Here is a 23,814-nt window from a genome sequence, read left to right as displayed (position 1 = left end):
TCTTTAAAGAGATTTTAACTTTTCTGTGATCATAAAAAAGAATTTTTACAAATCTAACTCTCAGATCTTGGCTTGCAAATACTTTCCCTCTACTAAAAGGAACCAAGACTCTTTGAAGAAATGGCCAATTCCAGAGCAAAGGGAAGAAAAGGAGAGTGTGAGCCTGGAATATTTTACTATTCCAGACAATAAGGAAAAATAAATAAATAAATAAAAATAGGCCAGGCTCCTCCTGACCAAATTTGGGACAATTTGATCATTAAAATGAATAACAACATCAACAGATTAAAACAGACTGAATAAAAATGGAATTCATTAATCCATATTGATTAAAAAAAAGCTGAGGGAAGGAATGCTCTTTACAGCAAAATGCCAATAAATGTGGAAGAAATGACAGAAAGTTGCCATTTGGCAACTGTTATAGGAATAATTTATTTAAGTAAGAATCACCAATGGATGCTAAACTATTGGGTATAAGGCTGTTGGAGGAAAAAGGACATTTACCCAGTTTCATGTATTACCACAGAGATTACATATTAATTAATTGAAAGGAAAAGGTGCTGTTACGATGAACAAACATGATGAATACCACACTTTAACCAAGTGGTCAAACCTAGTATCACCTGTGCCTGTGATGTACACAAAGAACAGATCACCATTAGTGTTCCTGTCCAACAGTTAATCTGACTCTAATCATAAGGAAACAATCACAAAAGTCCAAATTGAGGGACATTCTGCACAACTACAGGCCTGTACTTAAAAAAAAGTGTCATAAAAGGCAAAAGGCAAAAAAAAAAAAAAAAAAGCTGAAGTATTCCAAATTGAAGGAGACCGAACAGATGTGGCAACTGACAACTAGCAACAGATCAAAATCCTTGAGGGAGGTGGGAAACACCTGTAGAGGATATTATTGGGGAAAGAGTACTGTATATGTCGTAGTATGTTAAATTTCCTGTGAATGATGGGTGTGTTGAGGTTACACAGGGCCATGTCCTTGTTCTTAGGAGATACATGCTGAAGTGCTTAGGAGTGAGGAATGAAGTAACATGTCAAAATCTAACTTTCAAATGGCTCATCAGAAAAATACACACAAATAAAGCAAATGTGGTAAAATGTTAACTGATGAATCTAGGTGAAGGGTAGGTATTAATTACCTGTATTGTTCTTTCAACTTTTTTATAGGTTTGGAAATTTTCAAAGTAAGTTGGAGGAACATTCTCCCATGGTTTCTTCTTGGTACTTTTTTCATTAAATAAAAAGCAATATTTCATACATACAAGGAATATACTAATATATATGTAAGGCAGAAATAATTTAAAAAAGAACACAATGTACTCCCTCATGTTGCCTAAAAAAGCACATTGACAAACCCTGATGAAGCCTAGTGTGCCGCATCCTAACTGCCTCTCCCACAGACATAGCCACTATCTCCTGGTACATTTGTTTCTGTTGTTCTCCATTTAAATCTTTGATCCACATTCAAATTTCTAACTTTAAAAAGACAGTATATTGGTTTCTCCCAGTAATATTAAGTGACAATAAGTGATATATTCTAAGACAATATGGTAGCCAAAATCTATGCTACTATTTCTAATCACCTTCACTTTCCTTTTAAATACCTTGTACATTTCTCTACCTGGTGGCTAACAGGTGATTACATTAAAGTAACAATCTAGTACTTTTTAAAGAGTAGAAGAAATGCGCTCGTTGCTCTTCTTGGCTCTTTCTCCTATACCTGACACAGTGAACTGTGTTAACTACCTGTGAGCAGCCTAGAACAAGAAATCATGGCATCTTACAGGTTTCATCCTCCAATCCGGTCAAAAAAGAATGCGGCATTTGCTTCCTAGATCTTTTACTGGCACTAAGATGCTTCGTTCCCAAATGAAAACTATAGAGATAATTATAAATCCAAGTGTTCTTTGCTACCCTGTGCCAAATGCACACAGAGCCACACAATGATGATTCACACAATTTTCTTCCTTAACTTTAGTAAATACATAATCTCAAGATTTGTACAGGGTCCACTTCATTCAGGTCTCTGCTCAAATATCACTTTCTCCCAGAGGCTGTCTCTATAAAGCAACCATTTATTCTCTTTATTTTTCTTCATAGCACTCACCACTAAGTGACATCAGTTGGTATAATTTTTGAGGTTTGTTATCTGTTTTCTCCACTAGAAGCTAAGCTCACGCAGGCAGGAATTTTATTGCGTTCTCACTGCCTACGACAGTGTCTGACACAGCAGACGTTCAGAAAATACTTGCCAAATACACAATCTTAACTAAGCCATTCAAAGAGTTCCTCATCTGTGTTTGTTGCTTTCTATGTGATAAAGAGAAATGAGACAAATTACAAATTTGTTTTTTCATTCATAAGGATAAAGAGAAACAAAGGCAAAAAAATATCATCACCACTATACTCTGCTTCAGAATAAAAACATGTCTAGAACATTATGGGAGCCTCATTCGTTCGTCAACATTACCTGTTTTTATCAAATACTGTCATTTGTGCAACAAATGTCTTTTCCCCATCTTCACGATTTCGTTTTCTTCTAGCTGGAAGTTCTTCATTGACATCTGAATTTGACAAACATTTCTCATAAATCAAATATTCAAGCAAAAATGTCATATTTATGACCTAGGGTCCCTTAATATAACATACTACATTTGTACCAAATAAGATACAAATTACACTTAAATTGCAATATCCAGACTTGACTGTTCAATTTTATGTTTTTACTATATGTGTATGTTCCTTACTTTGTGACATTCGTTGACACTAACCCTACATTCTTGCAAATGTTATTTTCTGTTTAAAATGATCTTCCTTGCTAGGCAAGGAGAAAAAAATCCTCCTCATTCAGTTACTTTTCAAGAACTTCAAAGGATACTTCGAGACTCTTTTTTTCTTCCAAGGTCCTTTTCCACTGAAGTTCACATAGACTTCTATTATACCACCCATCGTTTTGCTGCAATTATTTATTCTATGCCTATCTCCATATTCTAGGTTGTGAGCCTTTGGAAGACAGGACTGAATGTTTTGATCATTCTTTGTATCCTCAGCACCTATATGCTGGTTGAATGATTACCTCAAAAGCAGAATCAAAACTGTTGGGAGGATAGAGGGACAGATATGTGTTAAGCTGGAATAATAAAAAGTTAAGTGTAGAATCTAAGAGATAGGCACGCACTATAAAATTCTTTCAACTGTTCTGTTATGTATGAAATTTTTTACAATAAATTGTTGGGGGAGTGAATTTATTGTTTGCTGAGAGACTAGCTTGAAATATCAGTCTTTTCCATCCACTGTTCAATATATTCTTTTACTATATCATCATGTAATAATAAGAACTTTACAAAGTAAATATGTAGTACAGCACAACAGCCGATAGTCTAAGAGCCACAGCAACCTACTATAAAATTATCTAATTAGATTATAAGAGATTCGTACCATTTTATTCCTTGGAAAGGCAAAAGTTTTAAATAAGTTACTAAAATAACTCGAAAAGAAATACTTTGTACACATTTATGAATACTATGAAAATATACCAGTTCACTCACTTTCGTTGACTGCCTTAATCTCCAATGACAAAATCTAGTAACATTATTAAAATAAAAATTACCAATATTTTCATTGGTTTCTCCATTAATCATTCCATTAAACTCTCTTCTTCCCGGACGAGTCACTCTAAATAGCAATGAGTAAGACTTCACCATATGGCTGTTACTAGGTTCAAATTCATTACTGGAAACTGCAAGGGACGGGAAATTTCCAGGTTTTGTTTGATTGAGGTCAGGATTCAAAGGCACCTGCTTTTTACCTGTAGGAACTTGCCTTATTGGACAACTTACATCCTGCAAAGGAAAAGATTATTAAATTACATTTACTTATGCATATGCAATTATAAGAATTACAATAAAATTTCTAATCACAAAAAATTTAAAAAATTAAAAAATTTCTAATCACAGTTATAGGAAACATGGTGTAGGCCATGATTACCAAATGGCATGCTAAAATTCTAACCATACTTCTGAAAATTGAGATGAAACAAAAAGAAAATTTAAAATAACTATATTCCAAATATTAACACAATTGAGGATATCTCCAATATACTGAAAAGAATGATACAGTATATCCAATATTTAGCTGATCATCTGAAAGAGTTTTAAATTAGAAATATGGAATTAAAGCCATGCTTAAAATGTTAAACTCATGTAAATTAATCTTTTCCCTTAAATTTTCTACTTAAACAAAATAGTTGATGGGACCATTAGACATGAAAAAAATGCTTATAATAACTGCATGGTCAACATTATGAAACAGTAAATTCATATACTTAAATATGTTGTTTAATAGTAGCAATATCAATCATCTTATGAGTAATGTTCTGTAGGTACAGTCACGCGTTGCTGAACGACAGGGACACGTTCTGAGAAATGCGTCGTTAGGCAGTTTCGTCACTGTGCAAACATCACAGAGTGTACTCACACAAATCTAGATGGTATAGCCTTCTACACACCTAGGTTATATGGTACTAATCTTATGGGACCACTGTCACATATGCAATCCACCATGGACTGAAATGTCATTATGTGGTGCATGACGGTACAGACCTAGAGTTATACTGAAAGAGCACATGAAAAACTGGAAGATGCAGAAGACCTTCCTAACAAGAAAATACAGTACATATTTTATGGTAGCTTCTTTTTTAAAATAAACAGAATACATGCTTAAGGTCTAAAACAAAATTCTACTCTATAAAACAGTATAAAATGAGAGAGTCTCCCCTACCCCCCAGGTCTTACACTCCAGAGAAGACTGATATTAGCAGCTGGTTGTATATCTCCTCCCAAGAAAATGTTTACACCTTTTATTTTTTTTAAACACAAAAAGGATCATACTACAGTTATATTTTTTTGCCTAAATTATAATATATTTTGAAGAACTGTCACGTCACTGCTTGTCATGTGTGGGGGTTGGGTGGGAGTGATATTTCTTAACTTTAAAGTTTTTAATATATATTAACTTTAATATATACTTACACAGCTGTCTCCTGTAACCTTAGTCCACTCCACACCAATGCTCTAGCACAGTTTTCAAGCCTGTATCACCTTACTATAATTTGGGGAGAACATCAGCAATAGGAATCTCTATACAGGTGATTCCTACTCTTAACATACCCACCAACTTGAAGCTACTAAAAGTATTTCTGTTGGCTTCGGTTGGGTGCCCATGAAATTTAACTACCATAACACTTGTTTCTATGGTGAAATGATTTCATCTTATAAATAAAAATTTGAAGCAATGTATCAGTAAGTTAATGCTGATAATGCTGGCAACAGAACTTCTTTGCCTGAAAGTAGTGTTATGAGATAACCCTTTTGGGAAAAACTCTCTCTTAGCCCCATTTAAAAATTTCAATTGGAACAAATAGCTAAGAGACTGAAGTGGTAGGGAAGAAACTGAACTTCTGTCCTAAGATGCTAAAACACAGGCTCTTCCCTTCACTGTCAGACTCCTATAGGAGAGAGTTTTATGCAGATACCTACAGCCAGACTAGAAAAAACAGGAAGACCCAGGAGGTTGGGAAGAAGAGGTTATCAGTTTTATAAACCACCATCAACATATTTAAAAGCTTTGAAGGTTTAAAAACACAATATATATGTACGAATATATTCAATTTAAAAATTATTCCACTTAATCTACCAGAATCACTTTACATGTTACCTTTCTTTTTTTGTGGCAAACTTTCACAAGCAGGACTTCCAGGGTAACAGAATTTTGTTCATTTTCTGAGTTTTGTGATGGCTTATCTAAAGAGAAAATGAATCAATACTTTAAGATGTATTTTTAAAAACATATAAATATAGTACTCATTTTCCTAAGAAGTCTAGGAATGTCAACAAAAACAAGACTTCCTGTAATGAAGCCTTCTTAGAAGTTTACTCATTCTTTTTTCCCAAATTCAGTTCCAAATATGTAGTGAACTTTTTTGGGGGGGCTTTTTCTCCCCAAATTCCCCAGTACATAGTTGTATATTATAGTTGTGGGTCCTTCCAGTTGTGGCATGTGGGATGCCACCTCAACATGGCCTAATGAGTGGTGCTATGTCCGCACCCAGGATCCGAACTGGCAAAACCTGGGCCACTGAAGCAGAGTGTGGGAACTCAACCACTTGACCATGGGGTTTAAAGAAGGCTTTATATATATATATAAAGTCATTTAAATAAACCCCTCACAAGAAAATTACCATTATCTTCCTACATATTGTGATTTTCTTTTAATTCAAATAAGATGGCTCACTTTAATTAAAACTAAAAATTTTACTCATTATTTCTGCCATAAAGATTTAACATTTATCATAATAAAAGAATATAATAAACTGCCAGTCAAAAGTATTTTTGACAAATACAGTTAAAGCTTCTTGGCAGAAAGCACAAACGAAATAGTTCAGAAGAGATAACCACACACAAAATACACATTTTTAATTTTTTTCCTTCTCCCAAAATCTATTATTAGAAAAATTACTTAGTTTAAGATACATTTAAATTGAACTAGTTACTATTATACACATTTGATTTTGAACACACAGAGATGTTAAACTGACAAGTTCTTTAATTTGACTAGGACTTGTGACCATAGGAATAAAAAAATGGATTTCAAAAAATATTAAACATTATACAAATTATATAACATAAACATTATATTATCATTTCACAAAAAAGATAGCTATTTTTTTGCCTTTTCTCCAGAATTTCTCTAAAGCCTAAATGGAATAACAAAAATCAAGATATCACTCACTACCTAGGGAAATTTCTTGGTTTACCAAGTTTAGGGATTTTAATTTTAAATAACAGTCTATATTCTCTAAATCAATTAACTAACCAAAGGCTTTTGCAAATCAGGGTTCCAGAGTACTTCTTTATAAGTTACTTGTCTTTAATCTCAAGGCATTAATAGTTCAAACTTAAATATTTAATCATTCATTCATCCTTACATTTCAATAATATGTAGAACTACTATAATAGATGGATCCATAAACATACAGAAATAAAGTAAATTTTGTTCTGAGATGTCGGACAACATTTTTTCCTACTTAAAAACATTCTTCTTATGCAGGATGTGTGCATAAAATACATTTGAATGAATCAGTTTCTCTGTAAGTTGTATCCAGGACACACTTTAATATAGCAAAAAATAATCTGATGTCTAAAATGCAATGACAAAAATACTCTCTGAAAAATACTCACCATGAAAATAGTACCCTAATAATCTTTATGTATTCATTCTAAACAGTTTCAAGTAGTAATTGCTAAACAAAAGTCTTCATTTAAAAACAAAAGAAAAAGTCATCAGATTTTAGGGATCTTGATGTGGGTTTTCTATCCTAGTTTCTTAAAAATATTAAAAAAATAAAAAACTACAAATATACCTTGAATAGACAAGAAAGGCAATAATATCTGCTTCTTCCCAACTTCCACTAATTTCAAAGTTATAATAGGAAATTATTTTCTGGAAACAGAAGTATCAACAGAATTTACTTTTTTATTTACTTCAGTAACATCAAGAAAAAATAAAAACTTCAAGTGAATTTGAGCAATTTTTGAACTTTATGCATTTTGTCATTGTAGACAGGAAAAAAGTTTAATCTGACTACTTTCCAATTAATTCCAACTAATTAATTCAAGTAAAATTAATTAAATTCAATTAATATTAATAAATAATAGTAATTTATTAATATTAGTAAATGTTATTATATTAATATCCATCACTAATTTTAGTGACGGATAATTTATATGTTTTGTATAAATCCATGGGGACAAAGTGCTAACAAACCTATAAAATTCAAATTATAATATTCTACAGTATTAGAGTCCACGTACTTTTAGAATTACCAAAGAAAACCAAGTATGATGAATGATTAGAAATAAGGACTCTGTGAGATGATTATAAATGATTTAGGAAAAAAGAACATAAAAATGCTACTCAGGTTACTTCTATATAAAAGATAGACCAGATCTAAGGCAAAACTAGTAGTAAAGTTACATTAGCTGCTATTACAGATACGATCAGATTTCAAATTTCTTAGATAAAAATGCTGACTAGTCACAAAACCTTTCTAAAATAAACATTTTATTATTAAACTTTATCTCTTACTAAACAGCACCAAGGATGACTAACTTGACATGTTTCTTATAAAGGTTTTATTATATCACATGATAACGGATACACACACAAATTTAAGATAGACAAGCTGAGAAGCATTTTATCCATCTGAAACCAACTGAAACTTTACCCAGCATGCTTTCACCTCTTTTAATGAAGTAACATTTAAGACTATATAATATTCTTTGTATAATATCTAGCATATCAATATATCCCATTGCTGGTAGTGGCTGTTTCAGTTGTTTCATTGCTGTATTTTTAAAAAAATACGATGCGATAACATCAACTCAAAATGTTTCTACAGAAAGGGCTCTACACAGAAAGATTCTTCACCTAATTCCAGGTTCTAAGGCAATTAATTAAAATTTTCATCATTAGTCTTTACAATTTAAAGTTTAAAAAACATTGGAAATAAAAAAATGGCAAAATCTAAGAAATGTAATTTTATCAAAACATCTTCCCATTATCTTCTACTTATGATCTTTGGAAAGATGATGGCTCTGAGTTGGGTAAGATAATGTTATACAGCTTTTTTTAAATAGCAACACTTAGAGCCCCAAAAAATATTGTTTAGAGATAAGAGCTGGAATTTCATCTATTTAGATATGAGCCAGATGAAGCTGACATTCACCTTCAAGAATGATCACACACAGCAGTGATTAATTTAACAATTTCAAAATCTAGTTAGAATTTAAATGGATACCAGGAAAGCAGCAAGGAAACCAGGCTACGAACAAGAGCTTACGTATAGGGCCGGCCTAGAAATTTTAAAAGCTTTTAACACCTAGTTTCTTAACATTTGTTCCTCAGACAACCTACTTCTGAATTATCTTAGGGCCTTACTAAAATATAGGCTCCTAAGCTCCACCAAAACCCTAATAGATCTGAGTCTATTGTAGGGTTCAGGTATACGTATTTTAAACAAACCGTCAAAATGTTTCTACACGCACAACAATTTAAGAACTACTACTACTTTTTTTTGGAGGAAGATTAGCCCTGAGCTAACTACTGCCAATCCTTCTCTTTTTGCTGAGGAGGACTGGCCCTGAGGTAACATCTATGCCCATCTTCCTCTACTTTATATATGTGAAACGCCTACCACAGCATGGCATGCCATGTGGTGCCATGTCCATACTGGGGATCTGAACTGGCAAACCTCAGGCCGCCAAAGTGGAACGTGTGCACTTAACCACTGTGCCACTGGGCTGGCCCAGAACTACTACTTTTAAAGTTCAAAGAATTGTAAGTTACATCCTCTATATCTCATTACTGACCACACAAAGAAATAACTGAAATCGTTGAGGTCAACTAAAGAGAAATAATGATCAGAATTAACATCTTTTCCATTTAAAGTATAATTTTATAAATTTAAACACACAAAAAATTAAGAGTTTACACTCACAAAGGTGTTTTGTTGTTAGAATGCTAATTTGTTTATTTTTAAGTACATACCATTTTTGTGGAAGAAACCAGTAAATGTAAGCTGCAGATGAGCTGACAAGCTAAACAAAACAAACAAAAAATTTTATCACTTTAATGCTGCATAATAAAAACAGCCTAGACTTTAAAATATAACATTGAAATCAAAGCTACTTCAGCTAACTTATAAATATTTGATTTTCTTATTCTTAACTCTATTTAAGCCCATGGCTCCATGCTTTCCCTATTAAGTATGATGTATGACATCCAAAATAATGTGTCTATACACATAAAAACAAAAACTCACAAAATACAAAAATAAAAACAAAAACACCAAAGGAATAAGGCAGAAAAAAACAAACCCCGAATGAGAGGCAAGAGAATTTGCTGTGCTTCAGTGTTCTAATGAGGACAGGCTTCCCTTCCCACCCCTCAAAACGGAAATTTTCATACGGGTAGCTGAACCCATGCAAAAGTGTTTAAAGATTTTAAAGCTATGGAGATTCAACCTCCTGACAAATGATGCAGAACTATCACTTTCTACTTCAATTAGGGATGAAATACACAATTACAAATCTGCTATAGATTTGTAATTTACTGTTTCAACATGTCATTTTCACTTTTAGTTTTAGAAGCAACGCAAAAGAAAAAAGAAATAATAAACTATAATGACCCTTTTGTTTTGAAAAATATCTACTAACAATGGAAAAACTATTAAGATGGGAAAGACTAAACAGAAATATCAACAGGCATTTGTAGTACGTTTAAACTACAAAAGAGAGCAATCTCTTTGTTGATCAGGAGCCATTTGTAACTTTCCAGAACACAGCTTCTGTTGTGTGATACAGGCTCCAGATTACAGAGGGCCACAGAGACCAGATGTTGGGAAAGGGGAAGCAGTACTGATCCCTTACTCGAGAAATTTATTAGTGTAAAGAATGAAAGTAAATAGTAGTTAAAGGGCAATAAGGATCAATAAAGGGCATGTTTTTGTTTTTTTCAAAATGATGGTGACAATCTAGGCATTCTTATAATCAGAGGGGAAAGAGTTATGTAAAGACATTGAGGCAAGAGAGTATTAAGGAGCAAGTAATGACTGCAAATGAGGACATATTATAAAGAGGTGAGCCTTATAACTTTCCCTGGGGCGCCTCTTTTTCTTAGAGATATTTCAACAGAAGATGTGAGGATGTCTCTATCTGCTTAGTGAGGTAAGCCACGAAACTGTATGCTAAAAAACTACAAGGTAGGGGTCTCAAAGGGTATTTCTAGAACAGTACTAAGAAAAGTATGCTAGGATATCAGTGGAGGACAAAATGGCTATGGAAGGATAGAAGTCTAAGAGTCCAAGCAGAATTAGAAAGCATAAACATGAGGGGAAAACTAATAACAACTATAACTTGTGTCAACAAAATAAAAGTGGTATACAATGGGATTTTTGAAAACAGGTAACTTATGTATATTACTCACTTTCTGACATGAATCAGAAACATTTTTAAAATACATCGGGAGTGAGGAGTAGGAGGACCGACTATAAAACGGGCATGAGGGAATTTTTAGGGCTCTTTATCTTGATTGCAGTGGTTGTTACCTGTCTGTCTGCATTTGTCAAAACTCAGAACTATAGACCAACAAGAGTGAATGTGACTGTATATAATTCATACCTCAAAAAAAAAGTACATTAATAGGATCAACCGTAAAGGGGCCCAAAGGAATTTTTCAAGGTGGTAGAAATGTTCTATATCTTGATTGTGGTTATGGTTATGCAAGTGTATACATCTGTCACAACTCAAACTATATATTTAAGGTGGGTGTATTTTATTGAATGTTAATTATAACCAAAGTGATTTTTAAAAAGTATATCCACCATCTACACCCCATCTACAAAATGTACACACCATTTTACTAAAAAATAACTAGCATTTTCCTGTAAAAACAGTTCCATAAACATCACCTTACAAAGCAGAATTAGCAAAACTCCAAAACATAACTGAAAGACAGAGAAAATATTCTATAATTTCCACGTTAGACAATAATCCATCAGTCACAACCAATCTATGCTATTCTTAGTTGCTTCAGTTAAACCTACATACTAAAGCCAGGTTAATTTTCTTAAAATATCACTTTGTATGTATCATTCCTTTGTCTAAATTTTCTAATGAATCCCCAACTGCCAGATCTTTTGTCTTACAGCTGTCTATAATATGGCTCTCATTTCTTTTTATTTCCACTAAAGCGTTATATAGGCAAATACAAAAGAATAATAAAATAGAGACAAAAAATCCAAGTTTAAGTTCTGGCTCCAGTTATTAGCTGAGACCTGATAGCTACAAAATGAGGAAATACACTCTCTCAAGAGTGTGAGTCTTGCATAAAAGAATAAAATAGCCATCAGAGTATTCCCTCTCTCTTCTACAAAGACCCCACCCCCAGTCAGCCCAGAGCTTAATTTCTTTTATAAGCACTTGTATTTACCACTTTTTTGTCACTATTTTTTCACATACATTCTCTTTTGACAATCTTTTTATTGTAACCCTAGCACCCAGCAGTGTCTTACAGAAAGGCACTCAACAAATACTTTTCATAAGATAAGGATGTCTTCCTAAAGTAACAAGATTTTTAAAGTCAGGGATCATGACCTATAGTACTTAAAGTATTATTTACATTGTTTTTAGTGGGAAATGTGATTCTAACTTCCAACTTTAAAATGACAGAAACATCTTGCATTGATCCAATCACAAAAATATTTTACTTTCTTTTATTTATTTATTTTTTTGGTGAGGAAGACTGTCCCTGAGCTAACATCTGTTGCCAATCTTCCTCTTTTTTTTTTTTTTCTCCCCAAGCCCCAGCACATAGTTGTATATCATAGTTGTTAAGTCCTTCTAGTTCTTCTGTTTGGCATGCTGCCATAGCACGGCTTGATGAACAGTGCGTAGGTCCGCACACAGGACCCAAAAGCAGCAAAGCACAGGCCGCCAAAGCACAGTGTGCGAACTTAACTACTACGCCACTGGGCCAGCCCCCACAAAAATATTTTGAATTAGTGTTATTCAAATCGTGGTCTGCAAAGTGAGGTCACTGGGGAAACTGTTACCATTCTACAACAAGGAAAGAAATTGAGAATAAAATTTAAAAACTTTTACAGAAACTTAACAGTGCCATAACATCCAAGCATGTGATCAGTATATTTATAAAAGCAGCCATCTATAAAAGATTAGAAATTAAAAACAAAAAGGTCCTTCACCACAGATGGTTTGAGACACAGTTTTAAATGGTAAATTCTAAGTTAAATGAGGTAGCAAGCACATTCAGCCATCATTATAACAGTTTCTTAGATAAAAGGAATTCCAAATTTCAATTAATCAACTTAAAAAATAACTTGTGATTTGCTATGCGCAATTTCCCTTCCTCCTTCCCCTCCTAAAAGTAAACACTGTGATATGTACCTAGAATAAAATGTAACAATGAAGCCTAGTTGATCCCTTCTCATAGGTGGCTTCATCCAAGGAAAAAGGGCAGTCTTCTTTCCCTTCCTGATTTACCCTCTTCCCTCTCTTGTGGCTACGGTATCCACATCTTAGTTGGTTAAGCTGGATCAGAAGAAGGGAAGGAAAAGACACATGTAGAATTGGTGAGGCCTATTTGGTTTTAAGCTGTACAGGATCTCACTTAGATGATCAGGATAAGCTATCAGGTAAAGATTCGATTCATCTTTCTGATGTGTTCCCGATCTGCATCTTCTGAGGAAGCAGGAAATATGGCATTAGGAAACTAGACAGGGAATTTGAAACTTTGGGATAAGATTCCAAGCACAAACAACTGACAATTCTAAAGCAGTCTGCAGAATGACGTTAAGTAAATTTGAATTCAAAATGGACTAACATTTTGAGATGAAATTCCCATAGGCAACTCAAACTTTAAGAACAGCCAGATCCCACAGAAAGACCAAAATTTCTATGCTAGAAAGAGACCAAGATTAGTGCCTCTAATTTGTACACATCAATCTGACAGTGATAGGTCTAAGGCTTCACTAGGGTCACGGCTGTATTACCTCAAAACAGGACAAGTTTGACCACACACTATTTGGCATCTATATTGTTAGATGGGACTCAACTCCTTTTAACGCTATGATGCATAAAGCTGAGAACTGGTGATTACATCAAGCCCATTATTCTAGAATCCAGTGTCTCTTTTGAGGTTCAGATACAAGGATGGGAACACTTTCTAGTGAGAAGCAAAGTCAAACAAGAGGAGGAAGTTCATTACACATAAATGAATAACCTCCCAGAAGTTCTGCAGACAAAACATAAAGAAATTACTGTAAACCCAAAGATTATACAAGGAGGCACGTTAAAAAAAATTTGTTCTTAAACACTTAGATTTTAAGAACCAGATATGTTCAGTGGCAATTCACAAGGCACCTTCAGGAGTAGGAATGTAAAAAGAAATGTATGGCCCAGGTTCTGAAAAAGGAACTAAAGCCATGAAAAATGATGATCCGAAAACAAGTTCAAAACATAGTCAAGACAGGATTGTTAAAAAAAGAGGAAGAAAAGAGGAGCAAGACATCAAATGTTATTAATGTTGGAAAAGACACAATCAACTTAGGAAGCAACCTGAAGTTTTAAAAATGCAGGTAAGTCTACAAAAGAGAGGGGTAGGGAAACATCATTAAGGGACTATATCTATTTAAAATAACATATGGCTTTCTTAGGATAAAGACCAACATTCTAAAATAGCCTACAAGGCTCTGCTTTATCTGGCCAAGGCCATCTGCTCATCTAATGCCACTCTCCCTACTCTTGTCTCGTCTGCTACTTTGGCCTCAAATGACATATGAATAATATTCCCTTTATCTAGAATTACCTATCTGCTCACCCTCTCACCCCATTTTACTCCTATATTCATGTTTCAAATCTCAGCTCATTTCTTCAGAGAAACTCTCTCCTGATCATCACTATTCCCAAATCCAACACCGCAAACAAGAGCTGGTTCTCCTGCTTTACACACTCATAGTTTGCCTATACTTTTCTTTCCCAGCACTTATTTTATAATTATATTTATTATACAAGTACATCTTTGTTCCCTAAATGCCAATAAGCTCTATAAGGCAGGGTCTTCATCTGTTTTGCTCACCATTATATCCCCCAGGACTTAGTATAGTGTCTGGGACATGATACACTAAGGAAATGGGAATCCCAGAAAAAAAAAGATCCAGACCTTGTTATAGTACAAAAAGATGCTTAGAAAAGGAAGATTACTAATTCAAAAGCTTAGGTTATAACAACAACAACAACAACAACAACAAGTGATGAAAGGCACTTTACCCTATGAACCTACTAAAAATACAAGCTTAAAAATATCCCTAGTAAAAGTTCTACTTCAGGTATCTTTCAGGGGATTTCTCCAGCTATTAACAGCAGACCAGGACTGGAAGATGATTAAGGAGAAGAGAGAGGACATATTTTGATTTTCACTTGGCCCCAGGAAATACTTTTGGAAGCAACTCCAATTTGGAAATCTTTTCATGCTACCTTTCAGTCAATGAAGATGTACTTTTTAGAAGTCAGGACTTATGACTAGAGAATTCCAAAATTGGTACGATTAATAGCACAAGAGACCCCTGGGATCCTGCTACGATGGAAAACTACAGAAAGACCAGAGATTTATTCCAATAAGTCATATAGTACTTGATCAAAACCCACAATAAATTAGAGTGCCAGAAACAAGAGCTGGAGAAGATAGGATATAAGGCATAATATCAGACATTCTAAAAAGAAAATAAAGATGTTTTAAATAAACATAATCACACCACAAAAGCAAGGAGAAACATCAGGAAGAACCTGGAGACTAGAGGTGCGACCACTATGAATTTCTAAAATTTGCTAATTGCTATGGCACTTTCAGAAGCCATTCTTCGAGAAAAGAAAGAATCTTCACAGATGGTGGGCTTTATTACTGACTTTTAAGGTTACAAATGACAATTCTGGTCTACTGTTGTGAACTGAATGAGGCCTTAAAGAAGTAAAAACCATGAAATGTCCCATGTGTTTCTTTTTTCTATCGGCTACTTCTGCTGCTAAGTTTCTGCCATTATCTGTGACTAGTAAGGTAACTGTAGATCTAGAGTATAAAATACATAAAAGATCCTGGAACATCAACTTCATTTTGCACAGATAATGCTAGGAATTTGGTTTGGTTTATAAGTCACTACAAATGTCATAAAAGGTCAGGCATTTGATTGTTCTAACTTTTGGGCTGTTGTACTATGGTATTTTTGTGTGTCTTGATATTCCCCTGGAACTTTGGAGAATGAAATACATTGGGTTTGGGAGTGGAGACATTACAACTGTGGAAGTGCTGAATGAACTTGAGTTCTACTGGAAGACTCCCAAACTACCGCTGTTGAACAGATCCAGGATCCAATTAAACTGAACAAGATTTCTATGTCTGAGATGGTACAGAATAAAAATATAGATGTAAGAGAGAGACATTTTTGTATATGATTTAAGATTTTAATTTTTACTAATTAATGTTATGGAACAACAAAGATTTATTTTGTTCTCTTGTAAGAGAATTAGACCACAGATTTTACAAGCAAAGTTTTATGGAGCTAGCATAACATACTAGTGTCTAGGGAACTTCTTACAATCCTATGTGATAAGTTTAGGAGAACAAAAGGATTATGCATAATCTGAGGTGAGAAATACACTGAAGTAATTTAATAATATAGGGCCTTGGGGGTAAACTTAAAATGAAGCAATTTCCCAATTCATTTTAGTGACTCTGGGAACAACACTGAGACATTCATAAAGATCTTAGGGGCTGAAGCATCCAGCACAGTAACTCAATACCACCTGGGCCTCAAGTGCCTTGGTGGGTATTAAGCATGGTCAGCTCCAACATACAGTTAGGTCTGTCAAATAAAAACAAAAAAAACATCTTGGGGGGTTGAAATAGTCAACTCACTGCTCCCAGATGGATCCTAAAGATTGAAAAAGTTGTTTTTCAAAATTACAAGCAGGAATTCTATGCAACCCTCTGATGTTTCTGTGCACTGGTTAACAACACCTCTGTTATAGCCTGGCCTAGCCGTTGAACTCACTGGGTCAAAAGGAACAAAATTATTGGGTGAGCGATTTTTCAGAGAACTGCCCAGCATAATCTATCTCCCTCACAACACACACTCTAAGCGAAGCTCTCTAATATTTACCAAAGCCAATGTCAAAATGAGAGAGTAATAGGGTTTAGCAGTGATGAAGGTAGACCGTTGATGGGGAAGATGAAGTAAAGAGTCAAGTTTTCTTCTTCTTGGTTCATTCCTCCTTTTTACATGAACCCTGAAAGACCTGGAGGGCAAACTATTAATGTATTTAGGAGAAAAGAAACAAGGAGGTCAGATCAGGCTCTGACTACAGCTTACACTTTAAGTAAAAAAGGCCCTGAGGATCCCACAAGCTCTGTCCAGCATAGGCGACCAGACAAAGATCTGAAATAGAAATTCAAGCAAAGAAGAAAGTATGCATGCAGCGAGAATATTCTCGGTCCTATATTATAAGCACTCTTTGGGCAGTAATAGATAGATTAAGGTAAAGATTTCGGTTACCAGCTGCTAGAATGGACTATCAAAGCTTATTTACAAGTAAGAATTGCCTGGATATGAAAACATAAATTACAGTCCTACAAGGTTGCAAGATATAAAATAAAAAAATGTGATTTTACAATTCAAGCAACAAAATAACATAATTCCAAAAACCAAACTTAAAATATCAGCAGCAACTGCAAAAATGACATCTTATACCAGGTCACTATAACGAGAAACCATAAATGAAGCATCATTAAAGTCAGCGTCTATCTTATCTAAATTGGTAAGATATGACTTAAAACTTTAAGAGAAAAAGAAAAATGCATTGTGGCAATTTTTCCAACTCTATTTTTAAAAAATCTAGTACTTTTAGTTCTGCATTCTCCCTAAAAGTAGTCAACGAGTAAACAAATACCACTCAAATTCCTGTTTCTCTTTAGAATAGTATTCAACTTTCTTTAGTTTACATATAAAAGAACAAATGCAAGCATACTGTCTAGCCTAGGCAGATATTAGGCTAGTCAGAACATGTAGGGACTAGTTCTGGGTACCACATTTGAAAACATATAATCAGACTCTGTCCAAAGGGTCCAGTTTCTGAAACTATCATGTGATAAATGTATTTCAAATATAAAATAAAGTTAGGAATATTTTGCCTGAAAGACGTAAAAAGGGGAAAGGATACAATGGAAAAAAAGAGAGCCTCTCTCAGATGTGAAGATGACTACTTAGAAGAGATGTGATGTTGTGAAGCACCTGGCATAGCACCTAGCAAATAGTAAGTAAACCATAAATATGAGTCTCCAGCCCTCCTTAGATGAAGTATAGAATTAACACTAACTGTAGAAGTTACAGAAAGTTTGACTCAAAATGCAAGTAAACTGGTAATAGAGATAAACAATAATGAACACAACTGTCGTAGAAAAGAGTGAGTTCCCAGCATTGGAGGTTATTTAAGACAAAGCTTAAGGATTCTCTGCCAGGGATGCTATAGATGAAGTAATTCCTGATTTGTGTATGAATTTGGACCAACTGACCTCTAAGGTTCCTTCTACCTCCTTACAATATTGAGGTGATCACTAGGGAAATGATCACTATAATTTTTCCTCTTTCCTCAAATATGCCACTTAATGTACACTGATAGGTTATCTTACCTATGAGATTCTTGCTCTCCTTTCATTTTCTCTACTTTTGATAACATATCATCAACTTTAAATGTTTTCCTGGAAGAAACAGATAAACAAAATAATCACTTCTCAACTGGGAAAAACAAACAGATTACACTTTATTGTCACTACAATAGGCAAGTTGGAAATCTGATTTTGATTATTTTTAATAAGATAAATTATGGATGGTTAGCCATAACAATGAATACTTTTGAGACAGTGTATGTTATAATACAGCAGACAAGCCTTCAAGTCCCAACTCAAATGCTAACTTTTCCAAGAAACCTTTTGTAATTATTCCCAAACCAGAGAGATTCTCCTTACCTAGGGCACTTGGTTTATATTTCTTTTGACATTTTGCCTCCTAAATGTGAAACCTGCATAAATACTCTTTCTCCTACTAGATTATAAGGTCCTGAAGGGCAGAGACTGCTTTTCTCCAAGGAAAGCCACCTAGTACCTGGCATAGTGCCTTATATTTAGTAGGTATTCAAGCATCTGTTGGACTGAACCAAAGAAATGCAAATTATGTATGTTTGAAACAGTCATAGTTCTATTAAGTAACCTGACAAATATGCGCTAGCACTATCACATAAAAATGGAGATTCTATAAAACATATCTGAAGTTAATTAAACATCCTCCAAGATGTTAGCGATAGTTCAAGTTAAATGATATGTCTTATTAAAGAGATGGTTGTTTTTCACCATCATCAAAAATTTTGAAGTACAGGGGACATACCCATCAAATCATAATAAAATTACTAGCTTTTAATGTGACAAGTTTAAGAGAAAAAAGCAATTTTTCCATAAAATAGAAACTTAAGAATAACACCCCCAAGCAATTTAAGAATGAACGGGTTCTCAAATAAGCCTCATCTTAGTTCTTAAGGTGGTCTATTATATGTGACCTTGAGATAGGGGCTACAAATCTAGACCCATATATATTTGTTAATTGGAAACAAATATTTCTCTTTATATTCAAATATACTCTTCAAATTTAGGACTTGGAAAAACTTAAGGTATCCTGCATTATTCTGTAAAGCTTGAATTCAGATACTAGAAATTACTAATATGCTCATTCCTCAAAAACAACAATTATACTCAACTACTATCATAAAAATTCTCATTCCTCAAAAACAATGATTATACTCAACTACTATCATAAAAATTCTCGGCAGAGAAATGTTAATGTAAATATATTGCAGTAAAATACTGATAGGAAGAGTGGAGTCGATACAATCTGTATTTCAGGTGAATAAATAGCCTCCATTAACAAAAGATCTTTTTAAAAAAAGCTTCTCTCCTTACCTTTAGTTACTGAAAACTTAAATATTAAAATTTCATCCAATAGAGCATAGTAAGAAGTACTTTATGAGGATGGCAATATTTTTTCAATCTCCACAGATAAGAGAGAAGAAAGAAGAAAAATGTGGGATTCTTTTAGGCTAATTACAAATAACTTTTCAGTATAACTACTGAAATGTACTACTGAGGAGCAAAGTTACTGGAAACTTTTAAGAATAATATGTTTATCTTTAGGTAATAATTAAGAAGAAATCCTGTCTGCAGGAAGAAAGGTTAAGACTGTATGTCACAAGGTTCATCTCTTCCAACATTACGCAGTCGTGCATAGGAGAAGTGCATAGGAGAATTAAGTATTAACAACCATTTGAAATAGGTAAGATCATAAGGGCAACTCAGCCTTTCTTAGGAAAAAACAAAACAAACCACATAAGCAACTATACAAAAGCAGCCCTACCTTCCAACACCAAATATTTCTGGTTCTTTAGAAAGATACTGCCACTGAAGTTCAGATTTAACAAAGGAAATAGTTATCAAAAGGTCATCAAAAAGGAGAATATTTCTGAAATTTTCTTGGGAGGATTCAGAAACAGCTTACATGAAACCTAGTAAAATGAATTTAATAAAAGATGCCCTTCTCCTCACCAGTATTTCCAGTGTGTCAGTGTAGTGTTAGCCCATAGAGTCTGAATACCTCTATCAAGTGAGTCTAAAGTACAAGGCGAGCTTAACAAATATACCAGAATTAATATTACAACCGAGTGTATGACTTCAAAGGGAATGATACGTTTATTCCAACAATGGATATTATGTCATTCTAAGAGTCAAAAAAGGAGTTTCAAAAACATTCTGAGCAAAGACCACAATCACTGGGCTAAATTCACCACCTTCCAAAGTCACCAACTACTTTGAAAAGGACAGCACTCACTTGAAGATATAATATGTCGTATTAATTTGTTAAAAAATTAGTCACAATGTCTTCTATACCCACGTACATTACAAAAGAATTAAGTGATTCCTAATGCATATTTTTTGAGGAGGAGGATGAGTCCTGAGTTAACATCTGCCACCAATCTTCCTCGTTTTGCTGAGGAAGAGTGGCCCTGAGCTAACATCCGTGTCCATCTTCCTCTAGTTCACACATGGGACGCCTGCCACAGCATGGCTTGATAAGCCAGGCGTAGATCCACACCCGGAACCCGCACTGGCAAACCCCGGGCTGCCAAAGTGGAGCGTGCAAACTTAACCGCTGCACCACCAGGGCCTGCCCCCCTAATGCATTTTTGTATGGAAATAAACTAAGTAGAATTCATGTTTTTTGGCTGGTAAATTGCTTCAAAACTCCCCCAAAAGACATTTTTTTTTACAGAAAGGGCAATAAATTAAGAAAATTAGTTTGTACTACCAAGCTCTTAAAGTTGCCTCCACCCATTAGCAGACAACAGAAACGCATCCCACAATGAGACAGTCAAATAATCTAATAAACAAACATGACAGGAAAATGATGAACTTAGATTTTTAATGTATATATTTTTTATCCATTTATGGATTAACTCAAATTTAGTTTGAAAAAATTCAATCCCTTTTAAATTAAAATCACTTTTAAATTAAAAACATCTTAGATGGTAACTCAACTGATCTTCCATATTAAAAATACTAAAGGAAAAGTTTACTACTACTTAACCAAATTCTCCTATTTTTGCAGAATAAATCAGAGGCCAGCAAACTATGGACCATGTGCCAAATCCAATCTACTGTCTGTTTCTGCACAGCCCATGAGCTAATAATGGTTTTCACAGATAAATATTTGCAATTGATTTGATAATAGAGAACACTAACTCTAAACCCCAATTAAGCTAAATGTTACCTCCCTCCACCCTGAAAAAATTTAAAAATCCCACACTTCTCACCAGTAGGCCTGTATTACAAAACATTGTACCCAATTAGTATATTTTGAATTACATCAACAAAACATTTGTGGACGTTTTCTCTCTTTTTGTATAAGTACCTACATCCTACCTAATATCCTTGATTCCGCCTCCTGGATCACAAAGCCTAAAATATTTACTATCTGGCCCTTTACAGAAAAAGTTTGCTGAACCCTGGCATGGATCAAACAACAGAGTAGACAGGTAAAGACCTAACAAATTTAATTCTGTTGCCGAATCCATCACTTTCTTCCTAGTTATTTAGACACTTGGCAAGTTTTCCCTATTAAATTCAATGTTTGCTGGCTTGTACTTTCTCTCTTTCTCTCTCTTGATTCAGAAAGATTACCAAAAGAAAAATAGTTTTAATATTTCAATCCTTCAAAATACACCTAGATATAACTACAAAGATAAACTATGTCTTGGTATAGAAAACATGATGCTTACTTAGCAACCAGTAGGCATCTCCAAAGGAGTTTAGTTTCAAAGTCTACTGAGATAGTTTAATGGTTTTACCAAGTCAAGACTATAACAACACTAAATGCTTAGTAGACGCTCTCTCCTATTTTAAGTGGCTCACTTGATATGCTCAATAAACAAAATTGCACACAGGATGAGAAACTAACATTCCATAATCTTATATAATTAAACAGTAATGTTACAAAGCAAATTAAGCTCTGCCGGACACCTCCAGACTCCACCTTAAGACTAGATGATTAAGACTTCTTGTTTCTAAGGACATTCATCCTATTGACTTCAAAAGTATTTCCCCTTTAGTAAGAACATCACCAAAGATATAAAATGAGACTTTCTGAACTTATCATTATAGAAGCAAATTCTTTATTGTCAGAAAATTTAAGAAATATTTAAACATTAACTGTTAAATTTATGTATCAAAGATAGTATGCCTGAGCCCTTTAGTAAATATTTAAATCCTCAACTTTCATCAAACTCAAAAATAAGTAGTAGCACAAAGTAAAAACATTTGTTAGGAAAATCACTTCATTCACTTCACTACTAAATCATTTCTATTAGCAAAAAACTGGTAATAAATTGGGATTTACAAAAATGATACTATGAAAAATCATCCTGCAACCTATTCAACCAGTCCCTCTTTCAGTTCAGTTTTCACATTTAATCTTTAATTGGAAATAGTACTTTAAAACAAAACTTTAACACGGTTTGATCAACTTGAAATAAGATTAATAAAACGTACCTTTTGATGTTTGTTCTGGAGTTTCGGTGAGACATGTAAGTAAGAGTTCTGTGCAAAAATATTGGCTATAAAAAAAGTTTAAAAATATTAAGATGAAATAGGGGAAATTCTAAGAAAAAAAAATATTGATGAATTTTGTTGATTACTTACCGCTATAAGATTTCGAGTTCGAAGAAATCTATAGATCTGTGTTGGTTCTAGGTAACAAGAAACAAAATCCAAACATTATCTAAATTTACTTATTACTTAAGTTGTCAAGAAAATACCAACCCAGCCCGTGTTATAACCAATATAAACCAATCATGTTATGGAAATCCTAAACTAAATATTTACATCAAAAAAATTACTACACACAGTAAGATCAAAAGACATTCAATCTATAGCATACATTCACAAAACGCATCTACATTTATTTTAAATTTAAGGTTCTTTACAATCTTATCCTTAAGCCTTACATTTCTAAGGTAGCTACTTTCTAGACTAGTCTGTCTGCAGAATTGAAGAGTAGTAGTTATATTCATTTAATTCAGCTAATTTAAACTATTTATAACCCATCTCCGTCCAAAAAGTAGCTGAAATGAGGTAGTTGGATTCAGCAAAGGTGCTAGCGATTGATGCCAAACAACAAAAAGAAATTTTCACTTTTTAAGTGGTCTTTTAAAAAATTTGTATGGTAGGCAGCCAAAAGGGAATACAGCCATTTCCTAGATGTCCTAAAACAGGTATGAAAGTCAGTTAACATGGAAAGAAATTTGAGGCACAAATTATAGCTAAAATTTTCAGTGCATATTTCTAGTTCTTTATCTATTTTGCTCAACGTAAATATTACCTCAATACGTAACTACTACCTCAACATAAATTTTTAAAGTAACCAACAGATTCTTAAAGTTTTTTTAAAGCTGAATTTAGTTAAAACTTAACTTGTTATAAAGGACTTAGATTACAGATAGAAAATATTTTATTTACAAATACCATAAGACCAGTTACATTAATGATCTATTAGTATAACGTTTCTTTAAACAAACC

General features: G+C 33.8%; 1 protein-coding gene across 2 annotated transcripts in view; it reads right to left on the bottom strand.

Moving 5' to 3' along the window:
* The window catches only part of SUZ12 (SUZ12 polycomb repressive complex 2 subunit), a 40,096-nt gene that overhangs the window by 14,275 nt on the left and 2,007 nt on the right, over positions 1–23,814 (bottom strand). The window contains exons 2-8 of one of the 2 annotated variants that reach the window (XM_046676913.1): positions 22,939–22,985; positions 22,789–22,853; positions 18,331–18,399; positions 9,622–9,671; positions 5,731–5,816; positions 3,626–3,857; positions 2,486–2,579 (exon numbers count right to left, since the gene is read on the bottom strand). In XM_046676913.1, coding sequence (XP_046532869.1) covers positions 2,486–2,579; positions 3,626–3,857; positions 5,731–5,816; positions 9,622–9,671; positions 18,331–18,399; positions 22,789–22,853; positions 22,939–22,985 — 643 coding nt within the window. The remainder of the gene's footprint in view (positions 1–2,485; positions 2,580–3,625; positions 3,858–5,730; positions 5,817–9,621; positions 9,672–18,330; positions 18,400–22,788; positions 22,854–22,938; positions 22,986–23,814) is intronic. The other variant, XM_046676914.1, reaches the window with a different exon arrangement.

The sequence above is a fragment of the Equus quagga genome, chromosome 11 (genome assembly GCF_021613505.1).
Source record: "Equus quagga isolate Etosha38 chromosome 11, UCLA_HA_Equagga_1.0, whole genome shotgun sequence".
NCBI lineage: Eukaryota > Metazoa > Chordata > Mammalia > Perissodactyla > Equidae > Equus > Equus quagga.
Note: the sequence above shows the minus strand (reverse complement) of the source record. Positions and strands in the feature narration are given on the sequence as shown.